The 18,788-nt window shown below is 49.5% G+C and overlaps 1 protein-coding gene across 1 annotated transcript in view; it reads right to left on the bottom strand.

Moving 5' to 3' along the window:
• Window positions 1–18,788, bottom strand: part of PREX1 (phosphatidylinositol-3,4,5-trisphosphate dependent Rac exchange factor 1) — a 205,599-nt gene that overhangs the window by 120,828 nt on the left and 65,983 nt on the right. The window contains exons 2-3 of the mRNA XM_025399110.1: window positions 3,607–3,678; window positions 866–988 (exon numbers count right to left, since the gene is read on the bottom strand). Coding sequence (XP_025254895.1) covers window positions 866–988; window positions 3,607–3,678 — 195 coding nt within the window. The remainder of the gene's footprint in view (window positions 1–865; window positions 989–3,606; window positions 3,679–18,788) is intronic.

Raw genomic sequence — 18,788 nt, 5'->3', positions numbered from 1 at the left:
AGGATGTTTGGTGGCATCCCTGGCCTCTACCTACTAGAAACCAGTAGCACCGCAGAGCTGGGACAAGCAAAAATGTGTCTGGACATTGTCCAATGTCCCCTGGGGGCCAGAATCGCCCCAGCTGAGAAGTTCTGCTCTAGGCTCTCTACCCTATTGCTTTACCTCTGAGTCTTGCCATCAACCCTAGGAGGTAGGCGGAATATCCCTACTTCGCAATCACAGGAGGAAATAGAGGCTCAGAGGGGCAAAGGAGTTTGGCTCACATCTCGTGCCCGTGAGGCTAGTTCTTCTATCTGTGAGGGGGGTCCCAGGTAGTACAGAAAAAGAGGCTACGGAAAAGCAGTTGCCTTCCTTCTTCCAGCCTACCACCCACAATTCCAAATGCGTTACTAATCCTGCAGGAAGACAGAGGCTACTGCAACAAGCGTCAGCCTCTCTGACCAACAGCCCAATGGGGCACCCAAGATCAGACACCCCTACTGACCAGTGGGCGCCTGAGCTGCTCAAACCCAGGTCTGTCTGATGCCAAGTCTTGGCCACTAGCTACCTCTGATGGTCACTGTGGCAGAGGGGCCCCGCCAGGCCAGGAGGTCACAGGACTCCAGGACACATGCATTCAGTGAGGGTCCACCCTCTATGTGAAACTGAGGGAAAGGAGAGTCACTAAAAATGCCCACAGTCTGCTGGGCCTGACCCACCTCCCATAGTTCCGGGGATGCAGACTGGGCCCACCTGCCCAACTTGCTACCCCGTCTCCCAGACAGACCTACAGAGGAAGCTGGTGAAAGGGGATGGGGCAGGGACCCAGGGAGAAGCCCACTTCTCAAAAGCTAGAGTCCCCCAGGGGCAGTGGCATGGTACTCACGAATTTTAAGAAAACGTTCCCAAGTTCATGCTGAGACTGTGGTTCCGGGTGTAAACAATACTCCAAGGCGGCCAAGAAATCCTTATGAACTTCCAGGATGTCTTCGATGTTCGAGAATAGGATCTGTGAGGAAAAGACAGGCCAGAGGACAGCGTGAATCAAGGCTCGGAGGGAGAGCAAAGCCAAGCACTGAAAAAATACAAACCTCGGTGCAGGTGACACTGTAGTCAAAGAAGAACTCTCAACCACCGGGACTGGTTTACCACTAACAGAAATCATCGTAATCACAGAAATATTGCCAACATTTATTTACTATCATCGGGATTAGTGACTAATCCTGTGTTAAGAACTTTACATGCATTCATGGAATCTAATCCCCACTGTAAATCCATGAGATAGAAACTATTATTATCCCCAATTTACAGATGAAGAAGTAAGGCTCAGATAAAATAATATTCCCAAGGTCAAAGTCTTGCGAGCAGTTCCACATTTAGTATGCAGGCATTCGTCACAGTGAGACACAACTGCTATGTCCAGCCACAGGATGGATGTTGAAATTACAAGTATATTTCCATGCACCCATTAAAACAACGTGGTAGGAGAAAACACAATAAGGAAGGAGGTTAGAAATACGCTGCCTAAACTCTCACAAATAATATATGAGATTCCGTTTCCCCACATCAATCGAAAAGTGTAAAACACTAGTACAATTTGACCCAGCAATCCTACATTTTAGAATTTAACTTTCTGATCAGTTGTTCCCAACTAGGGGCAATTTGACCCACCACCCCCACCACACACACATGGGATATGTGGCAATTGTCAAGGGACATTTTTGGTTGTCACAAATTGGGAGGAAAAGGGGTGTTTCATAGACAGAGGCCAGGGATACTATTAACCCTTCCTGCAATGTACAGGACAGACCCCGCAATGAGCAATTATTTAAAAATACAATATGATTGTATTTTTTTAATTATTATTTTCTTTTTTAGAGATGGAATCTCGCTCTGTCGCCCAGGATGGAGTGTGAAGTGCAGTGGCGCGAACTCGGCTCACTGTAACCTCCACCTCCAGGGTTCAAGCAATTCTCCTGCCTCAGCCTCCCGAGTAGCTGGGAATACAGATGCATGCCGCCATGCCTTGCTAACTTTTTTTGTATTTTAGTAGAGACAAGGTTTCACCGTGTTTCCCAGGCTGGTTTTGAACTCCTGAGCTCAGGCAATCTGCCCACCTTGGCCTCCCAAAGTGCTAGGATTACAGGCGTGAGCCACCTCGCCCAGCCCTCATGATCGTTTTATTTATTTATTTTTTTTTTTAAGAATAGTTGTAACAGCCAAAAACCGGAAATAACTCAAATATCCATCCCCAGGAGAATGGATCAGTAAATTGTGTTGCATTCATACAATGGAACACCATACAGCATACAGCAAGGAAAAAGAGTGAACCACAGCTACATACAACATCATGGGCAAATCCCACAGGCAGGCAGGGACTCGAAAGAGCTCACTTTAACATAAATTTCAAGAACAGGCAAAATCAATCTATGGTACTAGAAACCAGGGATTACCTTTAGGGAGGGAGGACTGACTGAGGGGGGCCCAGAGTGGGCAGCTGGAGCTGGGAAATGCTCTCTGCCTTCATTTGGGTCACGGTTACACTGGTGCATGTGTATGGAGACACGCACTGCATTCAGCACTAAGGATTTGCACCCTTTACTGTACGACATTTCAACCTCATTAAAAAAAGAAAAGTAATTTTTTAAAAACTGTACTAAGTCGCAGTTTACAATTATAATGAATAATTTTTAAACTATAATAAATAGTATAATAAAGAAGTGGAATCAACAGTAGGTGCTCAGTCATATTTGCCGAATGAATGAGTGAACAAATGAATGCAGGCATAGAGTTTAGATCCCAGGATCCCAGTGCGTGAACACACACCCCCCACCCCCAGGACGAGCCATGCAGAGACCTTGAGCAAGTCCTTGACATCTCTAAGACTCAGTTTTCTTATGCAAATAATTCGGTGTAGAGTTGTCAACATGCAAGGCCACCATCCAGATTAACCAGGGCGTTTGGGGGGAATGTCTTCTATGACCGAGTCCTTTGTGTGCTGTAAATACTGGGCACCTTGGACACCAGGACCCTTAGAGCCCCGAAGCCTGAAAGGCGCTCAGAGAGTGAGGTCACACAGAAAGCCAGGCCTGGAGAGCCAGGCTGGAGCTGAGCCATGCACACAGAAGGCCTATTGATCTCCTCCTCAAACTCCCCAGAGCCACGGCCAAGGCCAAACTGGACCCAATTACTCATCAGCCCTGCCTGGACACTGGATGCCCAGGGCAGGAGCGGGGGCCGGGGCTGCCAGAAGAGGTACTGGAGGTGCCAGGCTCCCGGGGGCACTTGGGAGAGGATTTTCCACTGGCTCCAAGCCCGAGGGCCTGACACAAGGAGCCCGGAAGATGGGGGGCGGGTCACACTGAGCACAGAGGGGAAGTCTTGGGCTGGAAAGTGGGGCCCAGGGCTGATTCCTGCTGACGTCCACCAAGCACAGCTTGCTCACAGGACAAGAGGCCTCCAGGGGCTACAGGGAGCAAGCTGGGGCAGGGCAAAGCTGGTGGTCAGCAGTCAGCGGGTGACACGCCTCCGCCGGCATGCACACCCTCTGACTATTGCCGCACGGGAAGAGCAAGGCATAGAGCAACACAGATGCTCTAGAAAAGGGGCCAGTCCGAGCATCCACACCTTGACATTCTCCTCCGTGAGGCCCTTCTCCACTGAGTCAGCCACGTTCTGCCGGATGCGATGCAGGAATGCCTGGAGGAGAGAAGCAGAGAGAGGTGAGTGTCTGCGTCTCCAGCTCTCCCATGGACGGCCCTACAGAAGGCTCTCAAGTTCAAATGCCAACTAGGATCTGGGAGGTACCATGGGTCCAGGGACACAGGCAGGGGATGAGGAAAAACGTGCTCTGCTTACACGTTAAACACACCGGAACAGCCCTCACTCCCACACTGAAACCAGGGGTGTACCGTGCACCTATGACGCCAGGCCCCGCGCTGGGCCCTGAAGAAACAGCAGAGAAAATCTCAAAGCCCCTGCCCTCGAGGAACCTTCGGCCCCAACAGATACACACCTGCTTCCTCACCCAGGGGCAGCTCCCAGACTCTAATTCATTTCCCTTTTCAATTTTTTTTACTTTGCTTTACAATTTAACTTCTGAATAATAACACAATCACATGGTTCAAAAGTCAAAACTATAAAATGGCAAAAACACAGAAAGTCTCTCTCCTTACCCCAGTCCCAAACCACTGAGCACCTCTCCAACCCCTACAGGAACCCCAGCTACTAGTTTCTTGGGTATCTTTCCAAAAAATCTATGCAAAAACAAACACACACACATCTATTCCTTTTTTTTTTTTTTTTTTACTTCTCTACACACCAAAAAATAGCAACATACACCAGATGACCTGCACCTGGATTTTCTATTTAATATAGCTCAGAGATCCTTCCAGATCATCTCACGAACAGCCTCCTTGCAGATGCCAGGAATCTACTGTTTGAATGGACCACAGTCCTTCTATCACCCTTTCAGGAGCTTGGAACAGACAAATCACGTCTCTCCTCTATGAGACGCAGCAGATGAGTGTGACCATACCAGGGCAGGAGCAACAGGGGCTGCAGGAGCTGAGGGTGCACCATTCACGTGGTGCCACGTGGGGAGGCCACAGGCCCGGGATCACCAGAGGTTCAGATTTGGGTGGTGGTGTTTTTTTTTTTTAATGAAGCCAGAAATTAGAATTTTTTAAAAAAGAGAAGTCTCCCAGTTTTGAAGTGTTGGTGAAAGAGCTCTCTGTTATTGCAAGGAACTAGATTTCAGGGGTTGCGTGTAAAAGTGGGGAGACCAGGGCAGTAGGGTGCAGTGGTGCCAACAAGAGATGATGGTGGCCTGGCACCAGATGGTGTGGGTGGAAAAGTGGCAGAAAGAAGAGCTGCCAAGGGGTCACACGGATGGGCTGAGAGAGTCACAGCGATCAATGCTGGGGGAAGGAGAGACAGCAGAGTCAGCACCTAAGGGAGACCGAGGCCCAGTACCCACAGCCACCTCCACCTGGTTTGCCCCAACTCCAGGATGTGGGATCTGGCTGTAGCCTAACCTGGAAGCAGCCACACGGAGACCCCTGGGAAAAGGAATTCATGGTGTTACACCCGCAGGGCCATGGGGAGCTGTGGGTCCTAACAGTCACCTGCCCTGCCAAGACAGATGACAGCTTGGGGCTCCCCAGGGGGGCTGGTCCAGGTGAGCACATGGTCTTCCTGTCACAGAACCCAGGTGCAGGCTGATTAAGACAGGGGCTGCGAGAGCCTGTCTCACCCACCACGCTTGTCTGGGGAGATCTCTGAGAGATGGCGGGGACAGCCCAAGATAGCGCTGGGGTCAGGGTAAGCGGGGCAGGTAAGCAGAGAGGAGGGTGGCCCTCCGCACACGGCTGTCAGATCCTTTCCATCACCCGGAGACACAACACGTCCATGCCTGCCCCCAGGAGCCCGGCCACGTGCCCAGACTCAAGCCTCTTGGGAGGGGGCGCAATGACAGTCCACAAGGTGAGTCACAGAAAAAGGCAAGACATAGGAAGGCAGCTTTGTCTCTGTCCACACAGAGTGCAGAGCCATCTCAGCTAGTCTTGGGGCTTTCACCCATCTATGCCTAGAGTTCCATTACTGGAACACTAAGCTTGTGGGAGTTATTTATATCCTACTCTTCAAGGTCATTGCCAAGGTCTGATTTTTTATTTAAAAAAAAAAAATTGCAACCTCTGGCATAAATGGGTTAAATTCCCTTTTTTTGATGACCCCCATGTTTATATCCCCAGCCTGGACTTCTCCCCTGAAACCCCAGACTCTTACCTCCAGCTGCTGATTCAATGTCTCCACCGGGATGTCCAAACTCAGCCTGTCCAACACTTAATTCCTGACCTTCCCCAAACTCATACCGAGCTCTTCCCCACTTGATTAATGGCACCTCTGCCTTTCAAGGGCTCTAGCCAAAACCCACCAGCCAGTTGACCCACAGAACCCTCTTGTCTGACACTCCATTTCCAGTACATCAAATGTTACCAGCTTTACCTGAACACTACAACCACTGGTCCCCATCTCCATAGCCATCCCCCCAGTCCAAGCCATCATCATCTCCTGCCTGGACTAACACAGCCATTTCCCTCCTGGTCCCCTTCACCCTCCCAAAAGTCTGTTCTCTACACACACAGCCAGGGAGATCCCTTTAAATACGTACAAAAGATCAGTTAATCCACGCCTTTAAAATCTCCATGGCTTCCCACTGCACTTAAAATCCAAATCCTCCCATGGTCCCCATGACCTTGTCCTTGTTAACCTCTCCGATCTCATCTTCTAGTACTTCATCCTCCCACATAATTCAATATAAACAATCTTCAGCCACACTGTCATTCTAGATTCTATCCACCTGCCAAATACACTCCTGCCTCACGACCTTTGCATATGCTGTTCCTATTGGCAAGATGTTCTCCCCCATTCTGCCCTGAGCAGCCTCCTTATCCATCTGGCCTTAGTTCAAACGCCATCTCCACCAAGAGGCCCTCCTCTTCTTAATGCAAACTCCCATCTTCCCATCTTGCGTTAAGAGCTCATTTGACAGATGAGGAAACTGAGGTTAAATAATCTATACAAGATCCTAAGGGAAAGGCCAGGACAAGCAGGGATCATGGCTGGGATGAAACCATAACCCCCAATCCAACAACAGAGGCTAGGTTTGGAAACTGGTGAGTTTGAGTTTCAACCACGGGTCCTTCCTGCTGTGTGACTTCAGGAAAGTGCACTAGCCTCTCTGAGTCTTCATTTACTCTTGCCAGTGGAGATCATAGGAATACAGCACCTTTTAGAATGTCATGGGATAAAGTGAATGGAAGCTCCCTGAAGGCAGGGACCCTGCCTGTCTTGTTTACAGCTACGTCTTCAGGGCCAAATGTAGTGCTCAGCAAATAGCAGGTGCTTGAAAATCAAAGGAAGGTATGGAATGTGCCTGGCACAGTGCCTGACACATGGCAGAGACCTGGACTCAGGCTCCTTGGAAGTCTGCGGATCCTGTTTTTTAAATGACAATGGGCGGGGGAGACAAGGATGGGGTTCCTAGAGGATGTTTTAACAGGGCCTGGGATACTGACAGGAAGTCATGTCTCCAGCCTCCCCAGACTAGAGGGAGACAAAGACAGCCTCGCCCAGCACAGCCAAGGAGGGCAGGAAGCTGGGAGTGCCACACTCTGCTGGCCTAGATTGGGGCTTCCTGTCCTGGTTTCTTCACACGAGCTCTGCCACCGCTATTGTGCTGCAACAATGGGAGGCTCGGGCCACCCACTGAGGAACCGCAAACAAGCCGGTGTGAAGGCCACAATGGGCAGCTCGTGACCCGGAAAGAATGGGCAGCAGGGGCTCTGGGCCCAGCCCTCCTGCTGCCCAAGGCACGACTGGCTTTTCCAGGCAGCACCGGCGTCCCCTGCACTGGCAGGAATGGTGAAAGGGACCCTCCAGGGTGACTCTTCCTTTGTCCAAGGCTTGACAGCTTTGAAACAGTCAGGTCAAAAGCAGCTCTCATCTCCGAAGACTCCCTTAGACACAATACTGTTCTCAGGATTTCCAGGGCTGCCTGAGAAACTCCTCCAGCCTCAGAAGCTTTGCCCGTGCCTGGACCACTTGTCCTCACATCTGCCCAAGTCCTCCTCTTCATTTTATGAATATGATGATGAAGTACGTCAAGGATACAGAAAAGAATAGAGAATAGAGAGAAACAACAAACACCCACAAACTCATCACTATCCAGCTGTGGCAAATCTTAACACTACACCAAATTTGCTTGAAACCATTTGCAAAAAGAAATTCAACAAGTCTGGGGGAGGCACAGACTGGAAAGGGGATGAGGAGGCTCTCGGGGGTGCTGGAAACGTTCCGTATCGATCCGAGCAGTGGTGACACAGGTCGCTGCATATGCAAAGCCCCAGCAGTATGCACTTGAGATTGCTTCAGTTGACCCACAGTACCATGCAAATATCGAACCTCAATGTATTAAATAGAAAAAGCAGAAAAGACTCGTTACAGAGAGATGTGAGCCACTAGGCACCTTCTCTCCCTGCAAGGTACTTGGAGCCGGTGCTCCTCATTCCCACACATGCCTCTGCCCACTTACCATGCCCGTGTGCATCTATAAGCAAGAGAGAATACTGCTTTGCATGTTCACAACATTTTTATAAGTAGCCTGCTTTCCGCAACTTGATTTTCTCTCTCAACATCACGTCTTCCACATTTATCCATGTTGATATGTACACCGGGCAGCATCTGCCATCCAGACCCCACCCTTACCCCACACCACATCCAGCTGCCAGTGCCCGCATCTCTGGGCCTGAAGGCCCCGCTCTCATGCACAGGGCAGGCCGAAGTGCTGAATAAGTAAGACTGCCTGGGAGCAGCCCTCAGTGATGGTCAGCAGGGCCTGGCATGAAAAGAAAGATGAGGAAACTGAGGCACTCGGTAGACACTATCTCCCCGAGTGCCTTGATGGGATTCAGCTCCGGCAGCCCCCATGGTAACCCGCTTGATGACACACCCTTCTTGGCTGCCTTCTCCTCCCTGCCTCACTCCCCAACTCTCCTATTGATGCCTCCTGGGTGACCTCCCAAGTACGCTACTTGCCCTTGAAATAGTCTCGGGACGTGTTCTTTGGAGAATCCACAATAAGACAGACCTCAAGTTGTTCATTTCATTGCTTACTAGTCAAAATTATAGCATAAGGTAATCACTACCATGCTGCAGACACTTGTTTCAAGCATCCCTACTGTAAACAATGGCGCTCAGGTGTAAGTTATTTCAGCTGTACACTTACGTCGACTGGGGTAAGTTCCTCTAGGTGATGGACAGGTTTCCTCGAGCCCAGGCGTTCAAGTTCCTCTAAGTATATACCCAGGTCTTCTGGGGCATAAGAGAAGGACCAGAGGGGCTGTTTACTCGGCTCCCGGCCTGAGTGTCTCCATGGTCCCCAGAGCTCTAGACTTAGCAGGAAGCCACATCATGATTGATTAGTGATGTCTGCCATGGATGTGGCAGGGAGAGGGTTAGAAGGATTATGAGTTTGCCATCTCCAACAAGCTCCCAGTTGATGGAGAAACCAAGAGTATGAGACACTGGTCTGAGGTCAAACAGCAAACTGGTGACAAAACACAGATTAGAACCAGGTCTCCCAATGCCAGGCTAGTCCCACCCCGGTCCCACCTAGCCTGAGCCCAGTGGTTCTCAACTTGGGGGTGATTTTGCCCCCTAGAAGACATGTGCCAATGTCTAGAGACATTTTGGGTTGTCACAACTGAGGACGGGGTACTCCTGGCATCTAGTATGTAGAGGCCAGGGATGCTGCTAAACACCCTCCAGTGCACAGGGCAGCCCCACAAAGACACAGCTGACCGCAAACAACTGTGCCAAGGTCAAGAAAGCCTTGCCTTAGAAGAGGCTCTGATTAAAACCTAGAAAAAATTCAACCTCTTCCACAGCCCAAAGACTGTCTAATGCGGGCTCTTCTCACCCCACTGGCTCACCCACAGGCACACTGGTCTCCTTTTTGTTTCTTGAACATACCAGGACCCCACCATCCAGGCCTTGGCACGTGCTGTTCTTTACCTATAGAGCTTTTCCCAAGACATTCAATTGGCAGGGGAGGTCCCTCCTCTCACAGGCCACCTCTGGACCCATATAAGGGAAGATCTCACCCACTACATAGCCACCTGAACCCGTTACCCTTCACAGACGTCACCGCTATTGGCTGTGCTCTTATCAATTAAGTATGGATAGGTTTGATCATTCAGCATCGTCTCCCTCACTAAAGTATCAGCTCCCTCAGGGCAGAAGACAGTTTCCTTGGCCATCTACGCAGTGCCTAGAACAGAGGCTGGCACACAGCCGGTGCTCAAGAGAGATTGGTCTGTGGAGGAAGGATGGGAGAGACGGGGAGAAACTGAGAACAGGCTCCACAAAGTAAACTGATACCGAGCTGAGAGAGGCCACAGAAGAAGAACACTTTTTTAAACTCACTATCTACATCTTTGGGCCTTATGTGCAGGTGCTGCTCTAGGTGTTTTAATCCTCAAACTCCAGGAGGCAGGCATTGTTATCACGATGTCCATTCCACAGAGGAGCCTGAGCCCAGCGCAGTAAAGACCTTATCTAAAGCCACACAGCCGGTAAGTGAAGGAGCTGGGCCTTGAACCCAGACAGTCTGGCCTAGTAATATGTCCCCAACACACCCAATCACACACCATCAGTGAGTGACTGTGGACAGTGAACCACATCAGCCTTTAAAACAAGTAGCAGCTGCCCTTAGGGGTGCCCCTGGGGAGCTGCCATCTGCCTGGAACCCATGGCTGCTGTCGCCTGGGGAGGATAAATCTCTCCCTGGAGATAAAAAGGACAGAAAGAGGCCTTGAAGTCACTCCCCGAGACTGATGCCCGCAACCTGATCTGCTTGGGGAGGGGCCCGACTGCCCCCAAGGACAGCTCTGCCTTGGCTGGGGTGACCTCACCAGACATATGGTGAAACTTGAGAGGGCCAGGGGATGGGCTGGGAGCAAAGGGAAGTGATGATTTGGGGGGAGGTGGGAGGGAGCTTCAGAACACAGCAAAGACAAAGAAAAGGGGGTGCCCTGAGGACCCCATCCCCAGCATGATCTGGGTGGCGGGGAGTCAGAAGCAAAGTGTCATGGAACAGCAAGGGCCTTGGAATCGGAGTGATGATAAAATAATCGCTATAGTAACAGCAGAAGGGGGCTTACACAGCCTGCTGCAAGCCACCCGACATAGCCCAGAGTCTGGGGAGCTCCGCAATTGCCCAATGACCCCTTCAAATGCCCAAATCCTATGCTCCATCCATCCAAGTTCTGGGCATTTATCCTACAGGGAAAAATAAATCTCATACGTGTCATGAAGCTTTACCTTCAATATCTGATTTACAATTCCATTCACTGGGGGTTTAGTTAAATAAATTACCATCCAGCTCAACAAGGAATGATCATGCTAAAAATAGTTTGCAGAAGTCTATTTAATAAGATGGAAAAGGGCTATTGATGTATCCCTTAACTAGGAAAAAAATCAAGTTACAGACAAGTACGTAAAATATAATCTCATCTTTGGTTAAATAAATTCTCTCTCCCTAGGCATAGAAAAATGAAGTATGGAAGGAAATACCCTAAACTATGTAGGAATGTAGCCAAAATTACTAGCTGTCTCCCAATATCGTTCTCTCTTTTTCCTTTAGAAACCAGAACTCCTGATTTAAAAATAAGGACTGTATGTCCCAGCATTCCTTGTAGCTAGGTGTGGCCACGCAACTAAGTTCAGGCCAGTATGGCATACATGGCATATTATGTACGACATCTTGGAAGTATCCTTGTGGGCTGGGGGAGGAATGGGTAGGGATTCTCTTCTGCTATTCCCTCTTCCTACTGACTGGATCACAAATGCGATGCCTGGAAGTGAAGCAGACATCTTGTACCATGAGGTAGAAGCCACATGTTGGGGAAGACAGAGCAGCATTCAGTAGGCACTTATGTTCCTAGTGATGGTGCAGCCAACATATCCGCCCTGGGTCGCCTATAATTACAGAAGAAGGAAATAAACTTTCATCACATTTAAGACACTGTTATTTGGGTTTTATCACAAGCCACTGAACCTAATCCTAACTGACAGAGGGGAATTCTAAAGAATTTCCATGTTCTTCTTTCTTCATTTATTTCCCTTTCCAGATTTCTACAATGAACATGCTACTTTTAAGCAAAAGTCATTTTTAACATAAATGCATGTTTTTATTTTTCTGGAGGGGAGGGGTACTAAACACACCAGGCTCTCTCTTGCCCATCCCATCACCCACCCATTGTCCACCCCAATCATCAGGACCCCTGGCTTCTCCTTTCTCCTCCTTGGGCATGTGTATCCCCGTGCAGGGAAGGCAGTGCCCGCCAGTGGGGAACAGAGCAGGGGCCAGGCAAATATGAGACGGAAAGGTTTTCCTTCTGCAGAAGAGCCTCTGAGCTGCTGATCAGCCCTCCTTCTCTGTGTCAACTCTGGAAACCTGGGGACCCCCACAAGCTGGCCTGGAGCTTCCACAGCCTAGGCCAGAACACAAGAATGTCCACCACCCAGAGCCCACACCACTGCCCAGGCTGAGATTAAAACCCTCTCCACTCTGTTCCCACCTAGCATTCCTTCATCAGGTCCGTGCAGGAGCTGAGAGCCATTGGCTCAGAACCAACTGAGACTTTCCCAAAAGGCCCAAATTTTGGATTTGAAACATCCTCTGCAAGGATTCCACCGCTGACTCATTCAGTCACAGACATACTTCTGAGAGGACTGGGAAGAGACAGCTTTTTTAAAAAAAAAAAAAAAAAAAAAAAAAAAAAACAAAGTCAGACTTACTACTCTTTTACTCCCATGGCACATTTACAAAGTCCATATATGTATCGATAATTCGTGTCATTATATAGTCCATAGCACAAATATATTGCTTTGAATTGTATCTTTAACAGGCTAATGTCTTCCTGAAAGCATACAAAGAACCTACAACTGAGACCCCCTGGGAACATGCCAAGGCACCACCCACCCCGGGGCCTTTGCACTTGCTGTTCCCTTTGCCTGGAAGACTCTTTCTCCAGATATCTGCAGGGCCCTGACCTCAATTCATTCCTGTATTAGTCTGTTCTCATGCTGCTAATAAAGATATACCAGAGACTGGGTAATTTATAAAGAGGTTTAATTGACTCACAGTTCCACATGGCTGAGGCGGCCTCACGATCATGGCAGAAGGCAAATGAGAAGTAATGTCTTATATGGCAGCAGGCAAGAGAGTTTCTGTAGGGGAACTCCCCTTTATAAAACCATCGGATCTCGTGAGACTTATTCACTATCACGAGAACGGCATGGGAAAGACCCGCCCCCATGATTCAATTACCTCCCACCAGGTCCCTCCCATGACACATGGGAATTATGGGAGCTACAATTCAAGATGAGATTTGGGTGGGGACACAGCCAAACCGTATCAATTCCCCTCTAGAATCAAATGCCAGTTCTTCTGAGGCCCTCCCCCACTGCCCCATTTGAAAGAGACACCCATTCCCCTGCACGCTCTATCTCACCCTCCTCCATCCCCCACAGCACTGCCCTCCACCTGCACTGAGCTGTTTCTTCACTTATGGTTCCTCTGTCCCCTACAATGTCAGTCCCAGGAGGGTGGCAGCTTGTTTGGGCAGTGTCCACCCACTGGACCTAGAACCATGCTGGACACAGAGCAGATGCTCAGTAACAATGGGTTCAGCAGGTCACTGATGGTCAGCTTGTTTGTCCTGCATAACAATCCCACGAGGTACGTTGCTGCATTCCCTTTTCAGGAAAGAGGAAAACAAGGCATGAATCACATGATAGGCTCTGGAGTCAGCCCAGCCTCGCACCTCAGTTGCCTCATCTATAAAATCTGTGTAATGGAGCCTCACCTTGCAAGTTGCCGACACGAGGATTAAATCTGACACTGCTTGTAAACCGCTTGTTGCCTCTGCCCCACGGTGGGAGCCCCCAGCCCCCAGGATCCAGCCAGGATCACAGAAGGTGTCCCATAAGTCCTCAGTAAATGTCCAGTGAAGGGGTGGGCACTTTTAATTCTGTGTAGCCCCTGGACCAGCTCAGACCAGGCCCCTTCCCTGGGCACATTCCTTGGACCTACAGAAATGTTGGAGGCCTTTAAAAATATGTGCACTGGCTCCAAATACAAAATGAAAACTGTATTGTCAAAATGAATAAATCTTGATTTAAATGTCTACAAAATTACCAATCAACTCTGCCCGTGGTTATGTGCACAGAGAATGCAGGGAATATGTGCCGTGGGTGCATCTTAGCAGGTCTACCATGACGGGAGCCTTGGGGTGGTTCCCCAGATGCAGCAGACCCTGAGGCAAGAAGTGGAGTACAAGTAGTTTCTTTGGGAGGTGGGAGGTGGGAGGTGGTCCCTGGAAACACAGGGAGCAGGGAGGTGGAACCAAGAAGGGGAGTCAGCCCACGAAGGGTATGAGACCAACCAAGTTACCACCATGAGGCCCCAGACAATGTCAAATGCACACCTCAGAGCCACCCTCAGAGAGTAAGGAGGCCGGGGAGTCTGTACACCGGTCCTGTCTGTCACTGGTTTAAGGGCAGTGAGGGTGATCCTGGCACTCCCCATCTTCCCTGAAAGTGACAGAGCAGCTCAGAGCAGACAAAGCCATCAGGCAGAGGAGCACAGGTGCTGGCAGTGGAGCGTCCATCTGGTGTGCCCTGGAGTGGTTGAGGTGTCGCAATGCAGCCTCAAAAAGAAAGAGGGTGTAGGGCCCCCCGAGCATGGGGGGAGAAAGGCAGGGCTCTGCAGCACCGCAGCCATACAGGCCAGGCACTCCAGCAGATGTTCTCCTAATACACACCAGGACGACCTCGCTGCCTGTGAAAACACCAAAATACTTCTGAGCTGATGGGGAAAAATCTCTACACGGACAGGGCTGAAGGTCAGCGGAGGTGGCTGTGGAACCACAGGCAGTCCCCGGTCAGACACGGAGACAGGCTTCACGTCGAGCAGGCACACGGAGCAAACAGCATTGCGTGTATCTGAGGATACATACGGCATCATGGGCAGGGTCAACAGCCGGGGCAAAGGCCCAGGGGCACATTCAGTCTCTCCAGGACAATCCTATTGAAAACGTCTATCCCTGTTCTGTTTTCCTCACAGCACCTGTCACCATGGACATTATGTGTGTGCATTATCAGTCTATTATCCATTTAGCCCACCTGAATCCAGGCTGCATCTGCGGGAACCCGCACACGCTCCCCTGCAGAGGCCAAAGACATGGCCAGCATTCCACCTCCTCCTCCCATGCCCTAACTCTCAGAAGCCTTCTCTGCCCTTAGAAACTCTCCCTTCTCCTTGCTAGAAGGGCACTGTATCTCCTAAGCAAGCAGAATGTAAGAGTAGACGAGACTCAAAGGCTAGAACCAGCCACCTGGTTCAAATCCTGCCCCTGCCACCTACTGCTCTGTGACCTAGAAAACTGACTCCATCTCTCCGGGCCTCATCTATAACATGGATAGGGACCATAAAACTGCTGACGTCATGGACTGCTGTGAGGCTGATATGAAATACTGCAGGCAGGCCAGGCGCAGTGATAATCCCAGCACTTTGGGAGGCTGAGATGGGTGGATCACCTGAGGTCAGGGGTTTGCGACCAGCCTGACCAACATAGTGAAACCCTGTCTCCACTAAAAATACAAAAATTAGCCAGGCATGGTGGCTCACATCTGTAATCCCACTTACTCAGGAGGCTGAGACAGGAGAATCATTTGAATCTGGGAGGCAGAGGTTGCAGTGAGCTGAAATTGCGCCACTGCACTCCAGCCTGGGCGACAGAGTAAGACTCCATCTCAAAAAAAAGAAAAGAAAAGAAAAAAGAAAGAAAGAAAAAAAGAAATACTACAGGTAAAGCATTTAAGTGGGCTCAAATCCCAGCTCTGCTGCTTACAAGCTGTAAGACCTGAAGTAAATTATTTATTCTCTCTGCCTCCATTTCCTCCTCTATAACAGGGGACAAAATGAGTACACAGGCTTACAATGAGAATTACAGAAGCTAACACACATAACCAGCACCTGAATGGTCCCTGGTGGATGGTAGGTGCTCAAAAACGTTCGTTACTATTGGCCAGGCACGGTGGCTCACACCTGTAATCCTAACACTATGGTAGGCCGAAGCAGGCTGACTGCTTGACCCCAGGAGTTCAAACAATCAACCAACATGGCAAAACCCCTTCTCTACTAAAAATAAAAAAATTAAAAAATAAAGAGCCAGGTGTGGTGGCACGCACCTGTAGTGCAAGCTACTTGGGAAGCTGAGGTGGGAGGATCACTTCAGCCCAAGAGGCAGATGTTGCAGTGAGCCGAGATCGCACCACTGTACTTCAGCCTGAATGACAAAGTGAGACCCTGCCTCCAAAAAAAAAAAAAAAAAGGCATTGGCTATTATGATCTCCCCATCTTGAGTTTCTAGAGTGTCTGCAGGGAGTCCAAGCCCTGGTGTAGGCAGACAGAACCCACGGTGCTTCCTAAGGAAACCTGGATTTGAATCAACCACAACTGTAGGGCTTGTACATGCACCAAGCACAGTCACATTTATCCCACACTATTTTTACTTATTGTTGTTATTTTTTTCCATCCTGCAAACAGCTCTATTATTATAGACGGACTGCTTCCGAGTCTCCTGAGGTGAGATGAGAAGGGGAAGGCTTTATAAACTGCAAAGCCCCCCACATCCTCATTACCACCAGCGCGCCCCTCCGCCCTGCCCCATCCTCTTTGCTGACTGCCAACCACATGACCTCAGCAAGTCACCGCACTTCTGAGTCAATTTCCTGGACCAAACAAAAAAGGGGGGAGGAGGAGTTGTTGAGGTTTAAGTGAAATGATGCAGGTGAACACTTCGTAACTACAAAGGCTTCCTGGAAAAAGTGACAGAGAGGCTTAGCCAAGAGAGGGAGGATGGACTAGGAAAGGGGGCAGGAAGTTGCTTATGATGATATTCTAGGTGGACAAGCCCTCTCCAAGTACCAACCATCCCAGCAAGTGTTAACCAGGGCCTGCCATGCACCAGGCACCCAGCTGGGTGCTGGAGACACAGATATAAGCCATGACCGTGCCATGGAAGGGCTTATGCATTCTTACATTCACCTATTTAGTCAGCAAATACTTACTGCACACCTATTAGGTGCCAGGCACTGTGCTAACAGCCAATGACACATCAGTGAATGAACAAATCAGACTAACTCCACATCTTCACAAAGCAGTGGCAGAGACAGACTATACACTGATTTTAAAATAAAATGGCAGGTAGGAATGATTGCTACAGAGAAACATAAAGCAGGGTAAGAAAACAGAGAAGGATAGGGTGGGAAAGCTATTTCAAGGAGATGTTCAGAGAAAGCCGTTCTGAGAAGATGGCATTTGAGCAGACACAGGCAGCAAACAGCATTGCATGTATCTGAGGACACAGCATCATGGGCAGGGTCAACAGCCGGGGCAAAAGCCCCGAGGCACATTCAGTCTTTCCAAGACAATCTTACCGAAAACGTCTAACCCTGTTCTGCTTTCCTCACAGCACATGTCACCACGGACATTACGTGTGTTCATTATCAGTCTATTATCCATCTAGCCCACCTGAATCTCACCTCCAGGAAGGCAAGGATGTTTGTCTGTCTAGGTCACTGTGGTGTCCCAGAGCCCAGGATCAGACCCAGCACACAGCAAACCCTCGAAAATGATGTGTTTAATTAATTAGTCAATCAATCATCTGAGTAGACTACTCCCACCCCCACCCAGCTTCTAGGCCCTGGTAAAAGGTGCCAGTTCTCACTCCACTCCACCCCATTCCCCACCACATTGGGGGAGGAAGTTGATGCAAAAAACAAGTTGCAATAACCTATCACGAAGAGGTCTGATGCAACAGCGGGGGAAGGCAGTAGGGGACACTGAGAGGAACCCAACGCTTTTCTTCCTGCAGCCCCCATCGAGGGGCTGGGGCCTGGCCTACAATCTTCCCTGAGTTCACCAACAACCCATCCTTCCTTCAACAGAGATTTATGCAGAGCCTCTTCTACATGATAGGGCTACCTCATGGGTCACAAACTGGTAACTCACAGGCATCGTTCATTTGGCCTGCAGGAGTTTGAGAAACTTGGGCCTAAGTTTGAATATCAGATTTCCCATTAAAATCCAAATGCCCTGCTTCTTTTGAAAAAACTGACACATGGGTCTCAAATGCCCACAGGGCTGCAGGTGCTATAGAGCAGAGATACAGCCATCATCTTCACCCAGAACAAGTGCTCCTCAATTTCCCACCACCCAACCCACTGCTGCATCCTGTGAGCACCCGAGTATGAGACCTCTGTCCTAGACACAGGCAAGGCAAACCTGAAACCTGCTGCTTCACCTTTACCCTCACACAGGGCAGACATCACTAATGGAGTGCAGATCTTTTTCCTGCTGAGCCTTCTCCACACCGTTCAGAATTTATCTCCCTTCACTGTTGTCAGAAACGGTCTAAAATCCTTCCCATTCAAATCCCATCTTCTCCCTACTCCTTTGGGCTCCTCAGTTGTTGATTTTTTTCCTGAAGAATGGGCTCATCAGAGTGGGATTCCAGCAGAGATTCTCAACCTTGGTACTTTGACAGTTAAGCGGATAGTTCTTTGCTGTGAGGGATGTCCTGCGTATTATAAGACACTCAGCAGCTTCCCTGCCTTCTACCCTCTAGATACAAATAACAACCCTCCTCTCCTCAGTTGTGACAATCAAAAATGTCTGCAGACATTGCCCATGTCCCCTGGAGGCAAAATCATCCTTGGTTAAGAACCACTGCATTATAGCAAAGCTAAGAAAATGGACTCTAGACAGAGCCAAGTATCTGGGTTCAAATCCTGGTTTGGACATTTGCTGGCCGTGTGGCCCTAAGCAGCCTCTCTGTGCCTCAGCTTCCTTCTCGATGAAACGGGGATATAAAAATGGTACCTGACTGCTAATAGTATGAAGTTTCTTTCTATTTTTCTTTTTCTTTTTTTTTTGAGACCAAGTCTCGCTCTGTCATCCAGGCTGGAGTGCAGTGGCACAATCTCAGCTCTGCAACCTCTGCCTCCTGGGTTCAAGTGATTCTTCTGCCTCAACCTCCCAAGTAGCTGGGATTACAGGCACTTGCCTCCACACCTGGCTAATTTTTGTATTTTTAGTAGAGAAAGGGTTTCACTATGTTCGCCAGGTTGGTCTCGAACTCCTGACTCAGGTGATGCACCTGCCTTGGCCTCCCAAA

Source organism: Theropithecus gelada, chromosome 10, assembly GCF_003255815.1.
Source record: "Theropithecus gelada isolate Dixy chromosome 10, Tgel_1.0, whole genome shotgun sequence".
Classification (NCBI taxonomy): Eukaryota; Metazoa; Chordata; class Mammalia; order Primates; family Cercopithecidae; genus Theropithecus; species Theropithecus gelada.
The sequence above is the reverse complement of the archived record's forward strand: the minus strand, read 5'-3'. Positions and strand labels throughout refer to the sequence as shown.